The 19,157-nt window shown below is 39.3% G+C and overlaps 1 protein-coding gene across 2 annotated transcripts in view; it reads left to right on the top strand.

Moving 5' to 3' along the window:
- The window catches only part of FERMT1 (FERM domain containing kindlin 1), a 40,153-nt gene that overhangs the window by 5,637 nt on the left and 15,359 nt on the right, over nt 1-19,157 (top strand). For both annotated transcript variants that reach the window (XM_081033236.1, XM_081033237.1), the window contains exons 3-8: nt 105-338; nt 6,256-6,402; nt 7,479-7,692; nt 9,356-9,458; nt 17,104-17,211; nt 17,650-17,781. In XM_081033236.1, coding sequence (XP_080889362.1) covers nt 105-338; nt 6,256-6,402; nt 7,479-7,692; nt 9,356-9,458; nt 17,104-17,211; nt 17,650-17,781 — 938 coding nt within the window. The remainder of the gene's footprint in view (nt 1-104; nt 339-6,255; nt 6,403-7,478; nt 7,693-9,355; nt 9,459-17,103; nt 17,212-17,649; nt 17,782-19,157) is intronic.

The following is a 19,157-nucleotide window of genomic DNA, read 5'->3' as shown; positions in this document are numbered from 1 at the left end:
GATGGGGAGCTGAAGAACAGTTGTTTGTTTCAGTTTCGGCACACAAAGGAATTGACTGGGGTGCGCCCTCTCATTTTACTCCATTGTGTTTTCCATTTTTGCAGATATAGCTCACGACTGGTCAGACTTTGCCCTTTGGTGGGAACAAAAGCATTGCTGGCTTCTGAAAACACACTGGACTCTGGACAAATATGGAGTCCAGGCAGATGCAAAGCTTCTCTTCACTCCTCAGCATAAAACGCTCCGCCTCCGCCTACCAAACATGAGGACAGTGAGATTGCGTGTCAACTTCTCAGCTGTGGTTTTTAAAGCTGTCAGTGATATCTGCAAAACCTTGAGTGAGTACCCTGCAGGGGTCTTTGTGCCCTTTGGACCCTTAGCAAAGGAAGGCAGGAAACTGATGTGTGCTTTCTGCCTACCTCCAGTGGTAGGTTTTACGTAATACTGCCTTGATTACACTTTTCAAGCCCAGTTATGGGGACTTGAGCCATTTAAGTGGAATTAAACCAAATGGAACATTATTGAAATAAATCAGATTCATTTCCACAAAGCTTAAAACTATTTCAAAAAAAATATGTAAACAGAAGAGACAAACCCATTATGATTTCCTCAAAAAAATTCATTTCTCTAAGCCATAGTAAAATCATCATTATATTTAAGACAAACAAAAAAGAGTTCCTGTAAACCATTATGTGTCTTTATTGTTTTTGAGATAATGGTGTTGCAATGTCCTAACTGCTTCACTAACACCTGGCTCCAGTATATAGCCATGTCCATTAGAATCCTTTTTATTTTAAGCAAAAGTACACTGAATTATGGACTGAAAACTAATCCTTACGGGATGGTGTTCTATGAATTTAACAGCCGTTAGGGACACTTGCCCAAACCTGGGACTTCCATAAGAGGAGCAAACCCTGTGTTGTGAAGGTGTTCTTACTTTATATTTTTGAAAGTGTTTAGGTCTAATCTTTGATTCCAAAGCTAAGATACAGCATTTTGACACCGTATGTTATATAGATACAGGGGTGCCAAAAAATGTATACATATGACTTGTATTCATTTTTTATTGTTGGTATATATTGAGTATTACAATTTTAATACAGTTTTGTCCTTTCTTAAAATATACATACAGCTTTTTGGCCATATATATACATATATATGTATATTTTGATCTATCTCCCCATTGAACTATACACTGATCACTCATTCCTTCAGCAAATACATATTGATTAGACAATCATTGTAGTGAATGCTAGGGATATGTTACTAATAAAAATAGCCCAAAATCCCTCCCCTCTTGGAGCGTACATTCTAGCATACAGAGACAGAAAATAAATAATAAATGTAAAAAGATGTTAAAAGGAGACAGTAGAAAAGACAACCAAGATGGCACAACAGGTCAACACTGTGTTTACCTTCTCTCAAAACCACATCAAAATTACAACTAATCTACAAAACAACCATTATTGAAAATCACCTAATCAAGCTGAACTGAAGCCTTTCAACTAAGGACACGCAGAAGAAGCCACCTCTAGACTGGTAGGAGAGGCAGAGATGCCGAACCGGCTGGTCCCACACCTCCGTGTGACTATTAAAGATCAGGAAGGATATTTCAGCTGTGGGGGTCCCCCCGACCCTCAGAGGAGCAAGACATCCCAGCCCCATTCCAGCCCAGGGTTCCAGTGCCAGGGAGAGAAGTCCCCTTAATTTCTGGCTGTGAAAACCAGCGGACATTGTGACTAAGTGAGACTGAGTGAGGCTGCACTCCCAGGTGCTTCTCTTAAAGGGACCGCACGTGGACTACCCACCAACAGAATCACTTGCTCTTAGCTCCAGCACTGGGACAGCAGCTGGAAAGGCGGCAGGAACATATGGTAGGGAACTGAGTTATCTAGCTTGGGACCAGGGCTGGAGAGGCAGCTTTCTCCTGGACAGGGGAGGTGGTAGAGGCCATTGTTTCTTTGTTGAGCTCTCCCCATTTCCCACATGCAAACCCAGGGGCCTCCATACCTGTCTCTGCCCTATGTTCGCCACACCCTGGCAATTTAAGACCCGGCTCCACCCAACTTTCAGGCACACGCAGGCTGCTTTCAGTGGCTTTTTCATGCAGACCACCTACTTTGGCTCAAGTTGCAGTCTTTCCTAGGGTCTCTCAAAGGTTTGCGGAACCCAGACAAGCAGCATCTGTCTTGAGCATGTCCTGTACCTCTGGCTGAGTAGCCCTAAGTGTGGCACTAGCAGCAGCCAGCCTTGGTTCTCAGCTTGGCCTCTCAAGGTGCTTCCAAGCACAGCACAGGCAGAAGCCATCAGCAGATTTCTTTGTGGCTCCTGCCGGGTGGCCCTGGGTGGGGGAAGGGCTGTGGCTTACCTTGACCTACAGCGGATCCCCTCCAAGGTGGTCCTAGGACTGGTGCCCCCAGTGGTCAGCTTCAAAACAAGCTGGAGCATCACCCAGCCAACTCCAAGTACAACACACCCACGGGTGGATTGGGCAGGCACCAGAGTCCTGCTGAGGCTTATCCTGCTCTGTATGGTCAGCTCCTGCACAACAACTCTTCCACTGCAGGCAAGGCCAGTCCTCACAACCAATAAGCACAAGGGTGAGTCCCTCACATCGATGTGCAATTATTAACCAAGGCTCAACTACAAGAGGAGGGTACACACAACCCACACAAGGGACACACCTGGAGTAGATGGCTCAAGTGACCAGAAAGACTGTTCCACTGAACCCCACAGCACACCTATTACATAAGGCCACTCTACTAAGACTAGAAGACATAGCAGCCCTACCTAATACATAGAAACGAACACAGGGAGGCAGCCAAAATGGGGAGACAAAGAAACTTGTCCCAAATAAAAGAATAACAAAGCTCCAGAAAAAGAACTAAGTGAAACAGAGATAAGCAATCAGACACAGAGTTCCAAACACTGGTTAGAAGAATGCTCACTGATATCAGCGAGAATTTCAACAGAGAGATAGGAAGCATAAAAATGGAGATGGAAACCATGAAAAAGAACCAGTCAGAATAAAAAGATAAAATAACAGAAATGAAGAATATATTACAGGGAATCAAAGGTAGATTAGATGAAGCACAGGTCCAACCATCAATGTAGAAGATAAGATAGCAGAAAATCAGAATAGTAAAAAAAAAAAAAAAAAGAATCCAAAAAATTGAGGAGAATTTAAGGGGCCTCTGGGACAATATCAAGCATGCCAACATTTGCATTATAGGGGTACCAGGAGGAGAAGAGAGAGAGCAAGGAATTGAAAATCTATTTGAAGAAATAATGACAGAAAACTTCCCTCACCTGGTGAAAGAAATGGACATACAAGCCCAGGAATCACAGAGAGTCCCAAACAAGATAAACCCAAAGAGGCCAACACCAAGACACATCATGATGAAAATGCCAAAAGTTAAAGACAATGAATCTTAAAAGCAGCAAGAGAAAAGCAGTTAGTTACTTGCAAGGGAGCCCCCATAAGACTGGCAGCTGATTTCTAAACAGAAACTTTGCAGGCAGGAAATATTCCAAAAGATAAAAAGCAAGGACATACACCAAGATTACTCTACCCAGCAAAGCTATCATTTAGAATTGAAGGACAGATAAGGAGCTTCCCAGATAAGAAAAAACTGAAGGAGTTCATCACCAAACCAATATTACAAGGAATCTTAGAGGGACTTCTTTAAGATGGGAGAGAGGTTAAGGATGGGTGAAAGGGGAACGGAGTAAGAAGTACAAATTGGTCATTACACAGCAGTCATGGGGATGTAGGGTATAGCATAAGGAATATAGTCAATAATATTGTAATAACTAGGTATGGTGCCAGATAGGTACTAGATCTATCAGGGTGATAGATGGGAATGGGGTTGGGGGCAGGGTGAAAAAGGTGAAGGTATTAAGAAATACAAATTGGCAGTTAATACAGTCTGGGGAATATAATCAATAATATTATAAAGATCATGTAAGGTGCCAGATGGGCACTGGACTTATCAGGGGGATCACTTCGTAGACTCTGTAGATGCCTGACCACTGCACTGTACATCTGAAGCTGAAGTAGAATAATACTGAATGTCAACTGTAACTAAATATGTAGCTATATAGTCACAGGATATGGGGTACAACGTAGGGAAGATAGTCAATAGTATCGTAACAGCTATATAAGATGTCAGAGGGGTAGTAGCTTGGGGGAGGGGGTTATCACTTTATGAGGGGTTTAAATGTCTAACTATTATTAATATATTACATTGCTTTATACACCTGAAACTAATTTTTAAAAAACTGGGGGGTTGGAGGGGGAAGGAGATAGTAGGAAAAAAAGGGGAAAGTGTAGTAGTATATTTAGGCTTGGAAATGCCAGTAGTGGGCATTGGAGGCAGGTATGGTATTAAGTAGGGTGAAGACAGAAACCATTTCCTGAGTATGCCCAGCACAATGCCTGGCACACTTTAGCTGTGCAGTAACTGTTGAGTGACAAATGAATGGGAACTTCCATTATAAAATATAAGTGCTATAGTGACTCTGACGCCTGCTGAGTATATGATAAGCACCAGGACATTTCAGTAGTATTCTAATGAAGATTTTAAAACAAAGGAAATGATTCAATCACACATACTCCACACAACAGTGGACCGGAAGCACACATCGGAGCTGGGACCAAAAACTTGAGGTTTTGAAATAAACAGGAGCCATCATATGTTCTTCTGTTTTCTAGATTATATCTTCATGGTAGTTCTAAGAGGCTCAACCTGGTATTTCTAATAACCACTTTTATATCTGATCCACTGAAGCTAAATCAAAGTTAGCAATATGATGGTTTTTCCCTCAAGGAAAACGAAAGACAAATCTTGGGCTTGGAGATAATAGGTTTTTGTTGTTGTAGTTGTTTTGTTTTGTTTCTAATGCTTCCAATGGACATTTTAATTCATCTCCAAGTTTTGTGTATAAATTTTGCATTTGGAATGGTCACAGGTGCGTGTTGCAACCTGACAATCAGACATCCTTGGTTACTGGGGAGAGGATCAAGCTCCAAGGCCAGTCCGTCTCAAGCACTAAAAAGAGTCTGAACTGAGAAGTGGGAGGACCTATGGTATCAGTGCATTTACTTCCAGGAAATCTGCCCAAAGACTCCAACATCCACATTCTTTGGCTGTTAACTGGGATCACAGCAGCTCATTGTGGTGAATGGTTATCAGGAGTTCCGTTGGCAATAAAAAATATATTTGATTACTGGAGAGAAATGGGGCTTATCTTCTTACTTTGCGTTTTTCAGAAGCAGACCCTGAGATAAGGATTCAAGTACAAATATGTATTCACTTGTGAGGTGATGCCAGGGAACACTGGTTGAGGGTGGGGATGTGAGTCTAGGAAGAGAAGGCCACCAGTAAGAGAGTGTCACCAATCAGGTCACACTAGGAACCTCTGGGGGCCAGTGTAGACATACCTCAGAGCTGTCTCATCACAGGGGTGAGAGAGCTGGGTTATTAACATACCCTCTCATCAGTCATTCAGGGCCACTCTTGGGGAGTGTTAATTCTCTGAACTTGTGTGGTCTCTTGCACCTGTATCCGAGCAGTGTAAACTCTGGAGGCCAGAGCAAGCCCTCGGGCTGAGAGATGCATGTCCTAGCTGCCACTGGAACTCGAATGAAATGATGAGGGCCAAGAAAAGATAGGCAGGGTGCCAATAATGTCTGGATGAAATTAGCTACTGGGCATCATGTAAGAAAAAGGCTCTCAGTGGTCCATAAAGAAAAAAGGTGAGGTCCTTGGTTGTTATTTAAAAAACCAAAAAAAAAAAGAAAAGAAAAGAGAGGGAGGGAGGGAGGAAGAAAAGGAGGAAAGATGGAAGGGAAGGAGGAAAGAAAGGAGGAAGGGAAAAATTGATGGTAAATAGATGACACAAGAACAGTAAAATGCTGGTAATGGTTAAGGCTTGGTGATGAGCCCATGAAGAGGCCATTATACTATTCCCTTTACTTTGGATATGTTTGAAATATTTTCACAATGAATTAAAAACCAAGCTAGAAATTTTACTAAACTGAATCTCCCTCCAGTAGTTGAACCACATACGCCCTATTTGAGGAGTCTCTGTTCCCCTTCTGTTTCTTCAAACAGCAGTGCAATTTAGTTCCATTTACTTCTCAGGAATCTCTGGAGAATTGGTTTCAAACACCCAGTGTGACATTGAGTCTTAGAAGGAATTTTTTTTTTTTACTTTTTGATTTTCTTTTCTTTTTTTCTATTTATTTATTAGATATTAGAAGATCAGAAGAACTTTCCTTGTTAAAGCCTTCTGATGACTATTTTAAAAAGAAGAAGAAGAAAGACAAAAATATTAAGGAGACAGTAAATGATGATATTTTAAACCTGGAGAGTTCTCCAACAACTTCAGGTCCACCAGGTAAGATTTGTGACAGGCGTTCTGTTTTTTTTAATTCATTCATAAGTCAAAGAATTTCCTAAATTCTTAAATACCAAGAACTCTCCTCCCCTCTGGTCTGCCTTTCTTCTTTTTCCCTCCCATCTCCTCTCTCCCTGGAAAAAGAAGGAGGACTATAATTACAGGACTCCTGTGAGAGGAAAGGATATCCAACTGATTTTACAACTAACAGAATTTCTAAAATCCAGTTAGTTCTAAACTCCAACTGATTTTAGAACTAACAGAACTTTTTTGACGAGGTCTGTGTATAGCTCATTGTTTTAATTGTACGTATCATTATGTTGCTGATGAATTAAAAAAAAAAAAACCTTAGTAGAACTGGCCATGAACTTGAGGGGGAAAAAAGGTTATTTGAATCACTCAAATATACTTCTGTTTTCCTAAGTCTATTTTCATGTGCCTCTTTTCTGAATTCAATTTGAAGTTTGCATTGGGCATGTTAACAAGAGAACAGGTAAAATTTTTAGAAAGGCATTGTCCTTTTCTTTGTATATAAAAATAAATACATTTCTAGGTTGCTTGCAACATTTGAGGGTTTTCTCACATGTTCCAGTGCATAGAATAAAACGGGTTATTTGTACTTGCCTTATGCAAATTAAAGCTAGGTGATTTATAAACCATCAATCAACCGGATTCTTAATATTGGCAAGTACTATTGTTTAAAGGATTCGCCCAGAATATATTATGTACATGCATTCTGTGAGATCTCCAGTTCTCTATTAGTGCCAAAACTTACTGCTAACATAGAAGAATTTTGAATTGTTGAGAAGGAGATAATCCCCAACATTTGTCAGGTTGATTTGGGAAGCTTTGACAACCGATGAGTTCCCAAGCTTTCAGGAGCTCAATACTCAGGCAAGAGCTTTACCTGTGTATAACTTCACTCCCCACCAGTTGTGATTCATCTGATTATTTTCAATGGTACAGATATTTATATTCAACACCCACTGTAAGATCAGCAGTGTTGGTACTTATTTTTCTGAAGATTCCTGCCCCCTGTATCCCATGTCAGAGTACGTGTTCCCCTTGCCTTGCAGTAAGTCCCGGCTTATACAGTAAGACCATGATGCCCATGTATGACCCGGTCAACGGAACGCCAGCATCATCCACCATGACTTGGTTCAGTGACAGCCCTTTGACCGAACAAAACTGCAGCATCCTGGCATTCAGCCAGCCCCCCCAGTCCGCAGAGACACTGGCTGATATGTACCAGTGTCGGTCTCTGGTCGATAAGGCCAAGCTCAATGCAGGGTAAGAACGTGGCTCTGTTTTGCTTCTCTGTGAACTGATGTTGACATAGTAATAGAGATGCTGCAGGACAGGTGGGGGGGAATGCTGAATCTTTAAGTTAGCATGCCTGGGGATCTTACAGTCTAGGCCAAAGTCAGTACTGATTTTAGCAACAAAAGGGGAAAATGCAATCTTTGGTCATGTCAATACATTGAAAGTGTGACAACATTTATGTTTGGGTAACTCAATGGTTTACCATATGTAACTACTAATTCTTTGCCCCTATAAGTGTATAAAGTGCATTATATGTGATTTAGGGCAGTTGATAAGTGGGTTGGACCCCATGGGACATCAGGGAGACAAGGTGGCCCACCTGTCCCACACTGTCCAGTAGAACAGCACTTCTCTCTTTAGGCTTCCTAATGAGCAAGTCCAACTTTGCTTCAAGTGCGCTCAGAAAATACACTCAGACTTTTTCTCAAACCACCAGTTCTTTTCACTCCCCATTGTTCACCAAATAAAGTCAAATTTGTTAACAGCATTCCACTCCCTCCGATATCTGGTCCCAATAGATAGATATCTCTCTGTCCTACTGTGCTCTCAGGTACCCCAACCCCCATGGTGCTCACTCACTCTTTTTGTCACTACTTCACCTCCAGATTTAGCTCTGTTCCAGGACTCTTCTCCTTTTTTCTTCCTCTTCTGGTCAGTCCCTGCTTGTCCTTTAAGGCCCAGCCACATACTCTCTCCTTCTCAGATGTCACCACTGAAAAGCAGTCACTTCCCTGCAGTTCTGTTCTAATACTTTGCTTGCTCCAATGGCACCTTGTTCCTTTATTATGAGGCCTGGTCTCTCCCACTGGGTGCCAAGTCCTTTAGGATGGAGAATGCATCTTGGGGGTTAATATCATAGAAGTTCCAGCCGTTTTCATTCAGTGGTACTGGATGACATTCATCCCCACCTAGTTTTGTTGTTAACCCTTAATCTTTACCCTTCCACCCCTCACCATTACCGTTTTTATTTTCAACTCTGGAACTATACTATCTAGTGCTAGAGCCACTAGCTCCATGTGGATATTTACATCTAAGTTTGAATTTCATTAAAATTAAAATATGGCAGTAGCCACATTTAAAATTTCAGTAGCCACATGGGGCCAGTGGCTACTCTTTTGGACAGGGCCATATAGAATATTGCTGTCATTACAGAAAGTTCTAGACAACAAGATAGAGTCAGTTTGGGGTCAAACCACCCAGTGTAGAGGAAAGGCTGTGCAGGCAGTCAGCAAATGTAGATTCTCATTCTAGCTCCACCATGAAACTCATGACCTTAAACATATCAGTAATGTCACTGAGACTCAGTTTCATCATCAGTAAAAGTGAGAAACTAAAAACTGCCCTGGCTCCTTCACTGGCTTATTTTAAAGTGTCAATGGAAAAAAAAAGTATGTATATAAAAACCACTGGGAAAGCTATAAGATAAAATGCACGTATAAGCTATTATCAAGTCCTCTCCCTTACTGCTTTTTGGTTATAATAACTTACGCGGACTTACTTCAAGGAGATGTGCGTATGTGTATAATATAAATATAAATGTATCATATGTAACATATGTAATATAAACATATATTATAATACATATGTGTAAAATTAATTGACTTTTAAAACTCGTCCTATTGTTTTCTAGTTGGCTAGATTCCTCGCGTTCCCTTATGGAACAAGGCATCCAGGAGGATGAGAAGCTGCTGTTACGATTTAAATACTACACTTTCTTTGACTTGAATCCCAAAGTAAGATGCTCTTTCTCTATTCTCTCTCTCTTTTTCTCTCTCTCTCTTAATGTGAATGCATTGAAGTGTAATATTGAGTCATGTAGTAATCAAAGTTAGGATTCATTTGTGTAATTTTCTGTAAATTTCTATTCTGGTCTAACCCTGCAGGGTTAGACCAATAAATGTATACTGGTCTCTGGATTTTCATCTTCTGGATTCTTGCGAGCATGGTCAGCTGCCCCTGAGTGAGCGGGACTGGCCAGGAGTCTTCATGTCCAGTTTTGGGCACACTGCCCATCTCCATTCACAGGAATGAAGGAACGTGCAGAGAGCAGCTCATGGAGCTGGAGTCCTTAGTGCTTAGGAAGGAAGGTGTTGTGAGGACCCAGGTTGAGAGCAGGTTTTCATGAATAAACCAGGACCCCATGATGGCACACACCAAAATCCCCACTGTGTGCTGAAAGTTTTTGGTGATTTGAAAAAAAAAAAAAGAAAGAAAGAAAGACAGGATCATCTATAAAAACGAAGACCCAGCTGGTCACCAACTCCCATTTTAAGCGCACATCTCCCACCTGAAGTTTACTGGGACAACTGAGTGATGAAAATCCATCCTCTGAACGTTGGCCTCTCCCTTGCCCTTATTCGGCGTTTGGTAGAGTTGTGAGTCAGTAGTTCAATGGACAAATGAAGCAAATATAAACTGTGTCACCAGTTCTCTGAGTGCACTGGATGAGTTCATGGTTCTGATCCACTATGTGCTTGTTGCTGCTCGTTTCCATTTAAAGCTCGGCACTTGTTTGAGGGCCTGGCTGCCGGCCACTTACTCTGTACAGACCCTGTTCTCACCCACAGCAGTGTTACTGCCTCTTGTGTCTTCTCCTTGGTCCTGATTTTAAGTCTGGTCTTCAAAGGTCCATCTCAGCTCCCACTTCTTCCCTAACAGTCGTTATCTTGAAAATAAGCCTTCTTCTCTCTCATTCCTTTGGAGCTCCTGCTCAGTCTTTGGTTTAGATATAACTTAATGCCCGTGGGCCTAACTTGTGCCTGGTGTGCACAACTTACAGGGAATCACAGCAAAAAAGCAAATTTTGGCTCTTTGATAAAAACTTCAGGAGAAATTACTGTACTGCTTCTTTTAAAGAATTGTTCTTGTTGTTTTTAAGAACACTGTGAATTATATAACTGTCCAGGTTTTCCTTGTTTGCATTGCCTGCTAGAACCAAATTCATACGCTTTCTGTGATTTCATTTTTTTAAGCCTCATTCCTGCCTCAACTTTATTCTTTCTTTACTTAATTCTTAGTCAATTTAAGCTATCTTGTTGTATGCTATCTATTCTAATAAACTGCCTTAATTTTTTTTTCTGATAATGCATAAGTAAAACATACTCATGGATTTTCTAATTGCTAAGTAAGTTATTTGGCCCAATGTTAACTATTCAAACTGCTTATTTATTCATTTATTTATTGAGCAATTACTATGTGCCAAGAAGTAAGCTAGCAGCCGAGAACCCCAAATTGCTGGATGTTAGAATAAGGTTTCAAATTAATGAAAAAAATGCATGGGATTACAAAATGAAACAGTTATATTAAACTATAGTAACCCAAATCTTTTTCACAATGAAAATTGTATGCCTGGCAAAAAAAAAAAAAAAAAACCAACCAAAAACCATAAACAAAGTGAAAAAGTCCTTATAACACATACTACAAACAAAAGGCTAATTTCTCCTAATATATAAAGAGCTCCTACAAATCAATAATAAAAAGCCCAACAACCCAATAGACTAATGAGCAAAGGATATGAACACATAGTTAACAGAAAAGAAATTGCAGTGGTTCTTAGCCTTGTGTTGGCAAACATCAAAAAGTTTCAGACACTATCTTAGCAAGAGTATGGAAAAACAGGTTCTCTCATAGACGGCTTGTAGGTCAAAGTACAAATTAATCTAACCTCTGTGGAAGGCAACTTGGCAATATTTATCAGAATTACAATTCTATATAGCTCTGAGCCAGGAAAACCACCCCTTGGTATCTATACCACAATTATACTCACATATGTGAATTGATATGTCTGTACACAAGAACAGTTATTACTACATTATTTGTTTTAGGAAAAGATTAGAAACCACCTAAACATCCATCAGTGAGGAACTAGTTAAATACGTTATGGTACACTTATATAGTGGTGTTAAGAAGATAAATCAGCTTCCTTTTGATGTGGAACATAGTCAAGGTATATCATTGACTAAAAAAGATCAAGGTACAAAAAAATCCATACAGAAACTACCATTTGTGGGGAACAGGAAAGGAGGGAGTCTTTTTATTGTAGGATACTAACATTTTGTCCCTTCAGAATTCATTCAAAACAAATTCCTTCACTATATACTCTTTTGTCCCATTTAAATGCAGTCAAACTGTGAAATCAAAAATTTTATAACTCCAATATTTCATAGTATTTTTAAATGTTCCGTATAGAAAAGGCACATCAATTTTAATAAGAGAACACTGAAACCTGCTACCCAGCTAACAGGGAGCCTTAAGTGATTAGATCTAAATAATAGCCCCTTGAGAGCATGAAAACTATGGAAGGGAGACCTTGTTATTAGGTTGGTGGAAGGGCTGGAGGGGTTGACTGAATTGACCAGATGGAGAAAAACAGGAATTCAAGGAGTGGGGGTGGTAGAAGCCATGTGCTTCTACGGTGGGGTTTCTATTTTCACTTAGCCAGAAGACAAAGGAAATCTAGGACCAAAAAGAGGACAGGAGTAGCCAATTTTCACCAAGAGAAAAGTTTGCTTCTAAGTCACTGAAACCACTGCAAAGTTCTCTGAGAGAAAAAGACCTATTAGGTTGCCTGTTAATGACTGACCTGTGGAAGGAAGACCCAGGACCTTGTGATGTCACTGGGCCTCAGTGGGAATGTGAACAAGCCTCCAAAGTGGAAATCCAGAGTTCTACTAGATGCAACAGAGAAATCCAGTGCCCCTTATGCACCGGGGCTTATCCTGAATGTAGTTATGACATCTTGTTCTAGATCCTGTCCTCCTAATGTCAGTGTACAAATGTAGGTCACGTTTGTTTAACCAGTGTTCTTTCAAAGAACGGTTTTTTTTGCTTGGGGATGGAGGGAATTAAGTATGTTTAGGTGTGGGAGTTTTTATGTTTAAGTCATTCGTGACTGCGTTTGAGAGAAAAGCTTTATTTGGTGCCTTAAGTTAACTCTCACTAAAACCCCTGCCGCATTAGGATTATAGCACTGGATCTGACTGGCAGAGAGAGAGAGAGAGAGAGAGCAGATGGATAGATGGATTGATGAATGGGTGGATAAATGGGTGTGTGTGTGTTTGGATGCATAGATGATAGATAGATAGATAGATAGATAGATAGATAGATAGATAGATAGATAGATAGATAGACAGACAGACGGTAGAACAGTCAGCCCAATTCAAATTTCAGCAGCTACACATAACATTTAGATTTTGTCTTTCAACTGCGAATTAAAGCAAGGGTTGGTTTTATTTGGTGGGGAGGGGGGGTGTTGGTGTGCATTGTGTGTGTGGTTTTTTTAGTTGTCATGTCTTTTGATTGCAGTATAATTTACATGATAAATTCCCCCACAGTAAGTGCACAATATCATGATTTGTAGTAAATGTATATAGTTGTGCAACCAGCACCACAATTCAGTGTTAAAACACTTGTATCACCACCAAAATTTTCCTCGTACCCATTGTGGTCATACCCACTGGTCTGCTTTCTGACTCAAGTTGTGCTTTTTCTAGCAATTTCATATAGATGGAATCATACAGTGTGTAATTTTTTTGTCTAGACTCTTTTACTCGGCATAATGTTTTTGAGGTTCATCTGTGTTGTTGCGTGTATCAATATTGCATTCCTTTGTACGGCTGAGCGGTGTCCCACTGTGGATGGACCACATTTTGTTTGTCTATTCGCGAGATGAGAGATGTTGGTTTGTTTCCAATTGGGGGCTACTATGAATAATGCTGCTGTTGTGAATGTTCTCATGTGTGTTGTGTTTTGATGTGTTTTGGGAGGATTCTGGGGCGAACTCCTGAGGTGTTCCATGACACCTGGCAACGCTCAAGAAACAAAGACAGACTTTCTTAAGATTCTTATTATTCTAGCCTCCTGGATACCACACACTTGGATTTGCATTGTCTCCTTGTACCAGCAGCTGTAGAAATGCTGAGAATGAGCATGCCTGTCCAACAGGTCCCATTTCCCACTTACCTGATAGCAGCACTATTTGCTGGTTTGGGCTTACTTCAGATTTTTCATTCCCTGTCACATTTTTTCTTAGTATGCATAAGGTTCGTGCAAAAGGAAAAAATAAACTAATGCTAATCAACCTATGATAAATCTTTAGAAACTCTTTCTATTCCTCCTCCATGTTTTCTTCAACATTTTTTAAGGATATAATAAAATGTACACTTCGTGTCAAAAAAAAAAGAAAGAAAAAAGAAAGAAAACCAAACATAGGAGTTATTGTTTAAAGATACAGAGTTTCATTTTTGCAAGATGAAAAGAATTCTGTAGAATGCCACTGAACTGCACACTTAAAAATGGTTAACATGGTAAATTGTATAGGTATTTTACCACAATTTTTAACAATGTTTTAATCAAATATACAAAGAAAGTATTTAGAGTAAAAATGGAAAATAGTCCTTTACCGTGACCTTTCTCCCAAGAGGCAGCCACAGTTAACAGCTTAATGAGTAACAATACTTGCAGACTTTTTCACAGTTGTAAAATTTTTTAACAGATTTTTCAGGCTCTTTTTCCCCCTACATAAACAGGATCATGTGTTTGCCTTGTCGCTTACGTCTTTGTACTTCACAATATACGCATATGTCTGACTCGCTTTTTTTTTTAACCACTACAAAATAATCAAAGGAAAGGCTAAACCGTAGTTCATCATGACCCTGGGTTCCTTGGAATTTTTGCTCTTTCAAAAAATGTGGTGCACATTCTTATACTAGTATCTTTGATGAGTACTTGCATTTTTTTAGAATAGTACCCGTAGACGTGCAAAAGGCAAAAAGACATGAAAAGATGCCACCCAATTGCCTCCCTACTGACCTCATATGTGAAAGTACCAGTTGCACCACATCCATACCAACACCAGACGTTATCATTTCTCATAATGTGGGTAAATCTGATAGGAAAACAGGAACTCTGTCATCCTTTTCTTTAACCTGAAGTCTCTGGTTGTTAGTGGCGTTGAGCATTTTTTCCAAAGTTTATATGGCCATTTTGCTTTCTTCTGTGAGTTGCCTATTCCCATATTTGCCCCATTTTCAACTGAATTATTTATATTTTTCATATTGATTTATAGGAGCACTTTGTGGGTGTTGCCTTCTATGTTTATTGCAAATATTCTTTTCCACCCTGTGTTTGGTCTTATAAAAGTACAGTCTTCTTTAGGCCATTTTTTTACCATTAAAAATGTTTAACTTTTAATTGTTAAGTCAGTCTGATGCATCATTGTCATGCAGGGTGTTAGGCGGGGTCTCTGGTCCTGCTCCCCATATAAGAATGCAAGATATAGTGAGGCCAAAAAGGAACACCCACAGAGCCATAGATAGGGGAGTCATACCACTATAGTCTCTCTGACGGCTGGATTGGAGACACAGGAAGCAGGAGCCACAGAATCAGCCACACTCTGCCGTCCTAACTGCAATCTGCTCTTGCCAGCTCAGCCACCATCATCTTGCTAGCCCCCATTTTCTGCTAGCGTAGCCACAGCAGTTATATTAGTGGCCAGTGGCTCACTGGTTACAGCCGATGGCCATCCAGTCACAGTTGATGGCCATTTACTACCTGAGTGAGCACCTTTGCACGTGAGGCCGAGAGCCTGGAAACTGCACTCCTGGCTGTCTCCACAATCATAATTTTTAGGCTTCCTGTCTTCCTTAGAAAAGCTTTCACATTCAAAGATTACAAAAAGTTTTCTCTCATGTTTCCTTCCAATAGTTTTGGTTGTTGTGTTTAGATTTTCTATAACAGTTTCTTGAGATATAATTCATATACCATACATTTCATCCATTTAATATGTACAAGTGAATGGTTTTTAGTATATTGACAGACTTGTGCAACTATCACCACCGCCTATTTTCAGAACGTTTTCATTATCCTAATAAGAAACCCATTAGGATTCACTCCTCATTTCCCTCTAACACCAACCCCCAACCCTAGGCAACCATCAATCTACTTTCTGTCTGTATGGATTTGCCTATCCTCGACATTTCATATAAATTGAGTTATACAATATGTAGTACTTTGTGACTAGTTTCTTTCACTTACCATAATATTTTCAATATCCATCTATATTGTAGCATGCATCAGTATTTCATTTCTTTTTATTGCCAAATAATATTCCATTTTATTTATCCATTCATCAGTTGATGGACATTTAGATTGTGTCCATTTTTTAGCTATTATGAATAATGCTGCTGTGAACATTCAGGCACAAGTTTGGGGTTTTTTTCTTTTGTTGTAAAATATGCACAACATAATATCTGCCATTTTAACTATTCTTAGGTTCACAATTCAATGGCAATTAGTCATTTACAATATTATGCAACTATCACTGCTATCCATTTCCAGAACTTTTTCATCATCCTATACAGAAACTCTGTACCCATTAAACAATAACTCCCCATTTAAGCCCCTCCCCCAGCCACTGCTAACCTCTATTCTACTTCCTATCTCTATGAATTTACCTATTCGAGGTACTTCCTATAAGTACAATATTTGTCCTTTTGTGTTTGGCTTATTATTTCACTTCGCATAATGTCTTCATATATAGGTTCATATATGTTGTAGCACATATCAGAATTTCATTCCTTTTTATGGCTGAATAATATTCCACTGTATGTGAACACTATATTTTGTTCATTCATCTGTGGGTGGTCATTTGGATTGTTTCTACCTTTTGGCTATTGTGAGTAATACTGCTATGAACATTGGTGTACAGTATCTGTTTGAATCCCTCTTTTCAATATTTTTCAGTATATACTGACAAGTGGAATTGCTGGATCATATTCTTTTGTTTAACTTTTTGAGCAACTGCCAAATTGTTTTTCCATAAAGGCTGCATTATTTTACATTTCTCCACATCTTCACCAACATTTGTTATTATGTCTTTAGAGCCATTGTAGTAAATGTATCTCACTGTGGTTTTGTATATTTAGATCCTTTAATCTATCTGTAATTTATATTTTGGGGATGATGTAAGATTGTCTTTTGATTTTGGATTTTTGTTTTCCAAATAGCTAGGCATTTTTAACACTGTTTACAGTGTTGAATTCTTTCTTCCCCTACTGAGATTCCATTTCTTTTTTATATTAAGTTTATATACATATGAGTAGGTCTACTTCTAGATACTGCATTATTGACATTTTGTCTATCACTGTGTCAATCGAAGATGGGTAAGTTCGTCCCCTTGGAAAAACTCTGGAAAATATTTCGAGAAAGTTCTGAATTTAGAAGTAAAAAGAGCTGAACTGGTAGAAAGGTAGAGAGGTGTTTCCTTCAGTTACCTTAACTGAAGTTTATTGTATCTGATTAACAAGGAAGGGGGGTTATTCTGGAATTTTTGTATTATAGAATATAAATACACACATATCCACCCATTTCTTTCTCTAGTATGACGCTGTCCGAATAAACCAGCTCTATGAACAAGCCAGGTGGGCCATTGTCTTAGAAGAAATTGACTGCACCGAGGAAGAAATGTTGATCTTTGCAGCACTGCAGGTATGAGAACTTCAGGACCTATTCTCTAGAAAGAGACAAAGGAAGTTTGTTCTGCTTCAAGTTTCATTTTCTTCCTACTGTTTTTTTCTTTGAAGAAAGCACTGGAAATAAGGGGAGCAAATTCAAATTTCAAATGCTCCTCAAATTTCAAATTTCAAATGTACACGTGTGTGGGTTACACGTGTACATCTTATGTAAAGCATTCGTCTTGCAACTCTTATCTCTTCCCCACTACAAGCTCAACAACTGATGGAGAAAAACCAAGTTTGGAGATGACTAATCATAAACGACTCAGATTAAAATGTCATTTCCCTACATAGGAGGGAGATCTCCTTCCAGGAGATGTTTGGTATTACAGGGGAGTTGCCTCCAAAAAAAAGAACAGCTAATGGATTCATTTGTGCTTATAACATTTCTAAAACCTCTATTTCTTTGTAGTATCACATTAGCAAACTGTCATCATCAGCTGAAATACAGGATTTTACAAATGAGTCTGAGGTCGATGAAGTAGAAGCAGCACTTTCTAATTTGGAAGTGACCCTAGAAGGTGGAAAAGCAGACAACACATTGGTATGAACTTTCCTGATAACAGAATTGTGGTTTTATTCTGATTGACAAATGTATAGATGAACTTTTTATTATTAGAAATAAGCGAATATTTTGTCTGATTTTGAAAAAAGAAAACATGCTTGTCATTTGACAAGCTTAAACCTAGAAAGAACTGACGAGCTTTTCTCAGGTCAGCTCTGTAAGGTACTATAAGGTATTTTCATTACTACTAATGATTATACTTCTGTATCATATTTCTTCTTCTGGATAAGTTGGCCTAGTGTGTGGGAAAGACTGATGAGGGCTCCACTTCACTAGCATGGAACGTGGAATTGGTCCCTGAAGTTTAGAAAGTACCCTCAGTTTATTGCTAGCTGTGAGAATAGAGAAAATGCTCCACAGGTAACAAAGCCTTATTATCTATTTACCTAATATGCATTTCCACTGGGACAGGTTGACAGACGTGACCGTGTTTTTCTTGGAACATTATAAAAATTTCCTGAACCTTTTTGACTTGAGGAAATAAACATCCCCCCCACCCCAGTAAAACATAAAGAAATAATACTGGTTTCTCATCTCTTGCTCCTTATGAAATGTGACTGAATGTCAGCTTTATCATTGGAATGTCCCTCCTCTTTGACTTGTTTTGGGTGCCACTCTTTTGTTTAACTTAACTTACTCATGGGAGTAATGATTAGTTTAATCACACTGAGAGAGGTGGATCCATTGTAATTAGATAAAAAGAGTAATAGATAAAAATGAGTCACTATATTCTTATGTATTTAATACGTGTTCTCTTGTGATGATTAAATTCCTTAAAATAGGAAATTGGCATCATGCGAAAACGAATACCTCAAACAAACCAAATGCCAACATTCTATAGAGATTCAGAGCCCTTTCTCACATTTATAGGAGGCACAGCTCCCTTGAAATTGGAGTTCTCTTTTGTCTATTTTCATTACTAAATACATACAACAGGACAGTGTACCTTCTTAGAACAGATGAAAATTTTCCTCCTCCCTCCCCCAATATTTTTATGCCAAGGCTTTGTGGTGTCAAACAATAGGCTTTTCAGTTTGAAAATAAGCGCCAACCTACAGTGCAGAATGAACTTTGAACCAGGTTCCTTTTAAACTCTTACTGAGAGTTTAATCAGATGTACCGAGTATTACTCTGATGTACAAGTTGTAAAATAATTTTGTTCGTGCATAAAAGTATTATTTCTCACCCAAATGTTTCACTTGAATGGTAGGTACAGAGAGTGCTTGGTCAATTTTGGTCAATCTCTTTCTCATTTGTGTGACATAAGATACATATAGAAAAGTGAGGCGGGGGAGCAAAAATGTACAGCTTCACAAATCAGTCTTCATTTATCACCCAAGTCACCACCGAAATCA

The sequence above is a fragment of the Rhinolophus hipposideros genome, assembly GCF_964194185.1.
Source record: "Rhinolophus hipposideros genome assembly, chromosome: 22".
NCBI classification, from domain to species: Eukaryota; Metazoa; Chordata; class Mammalia; order Chiroptera; family Rhinolophidae; genus Rhinolophus; species Rhinolophus hipposideros.
This window is presented reverse-complemented; position numbering and strand designations above follow the sequence as displayed.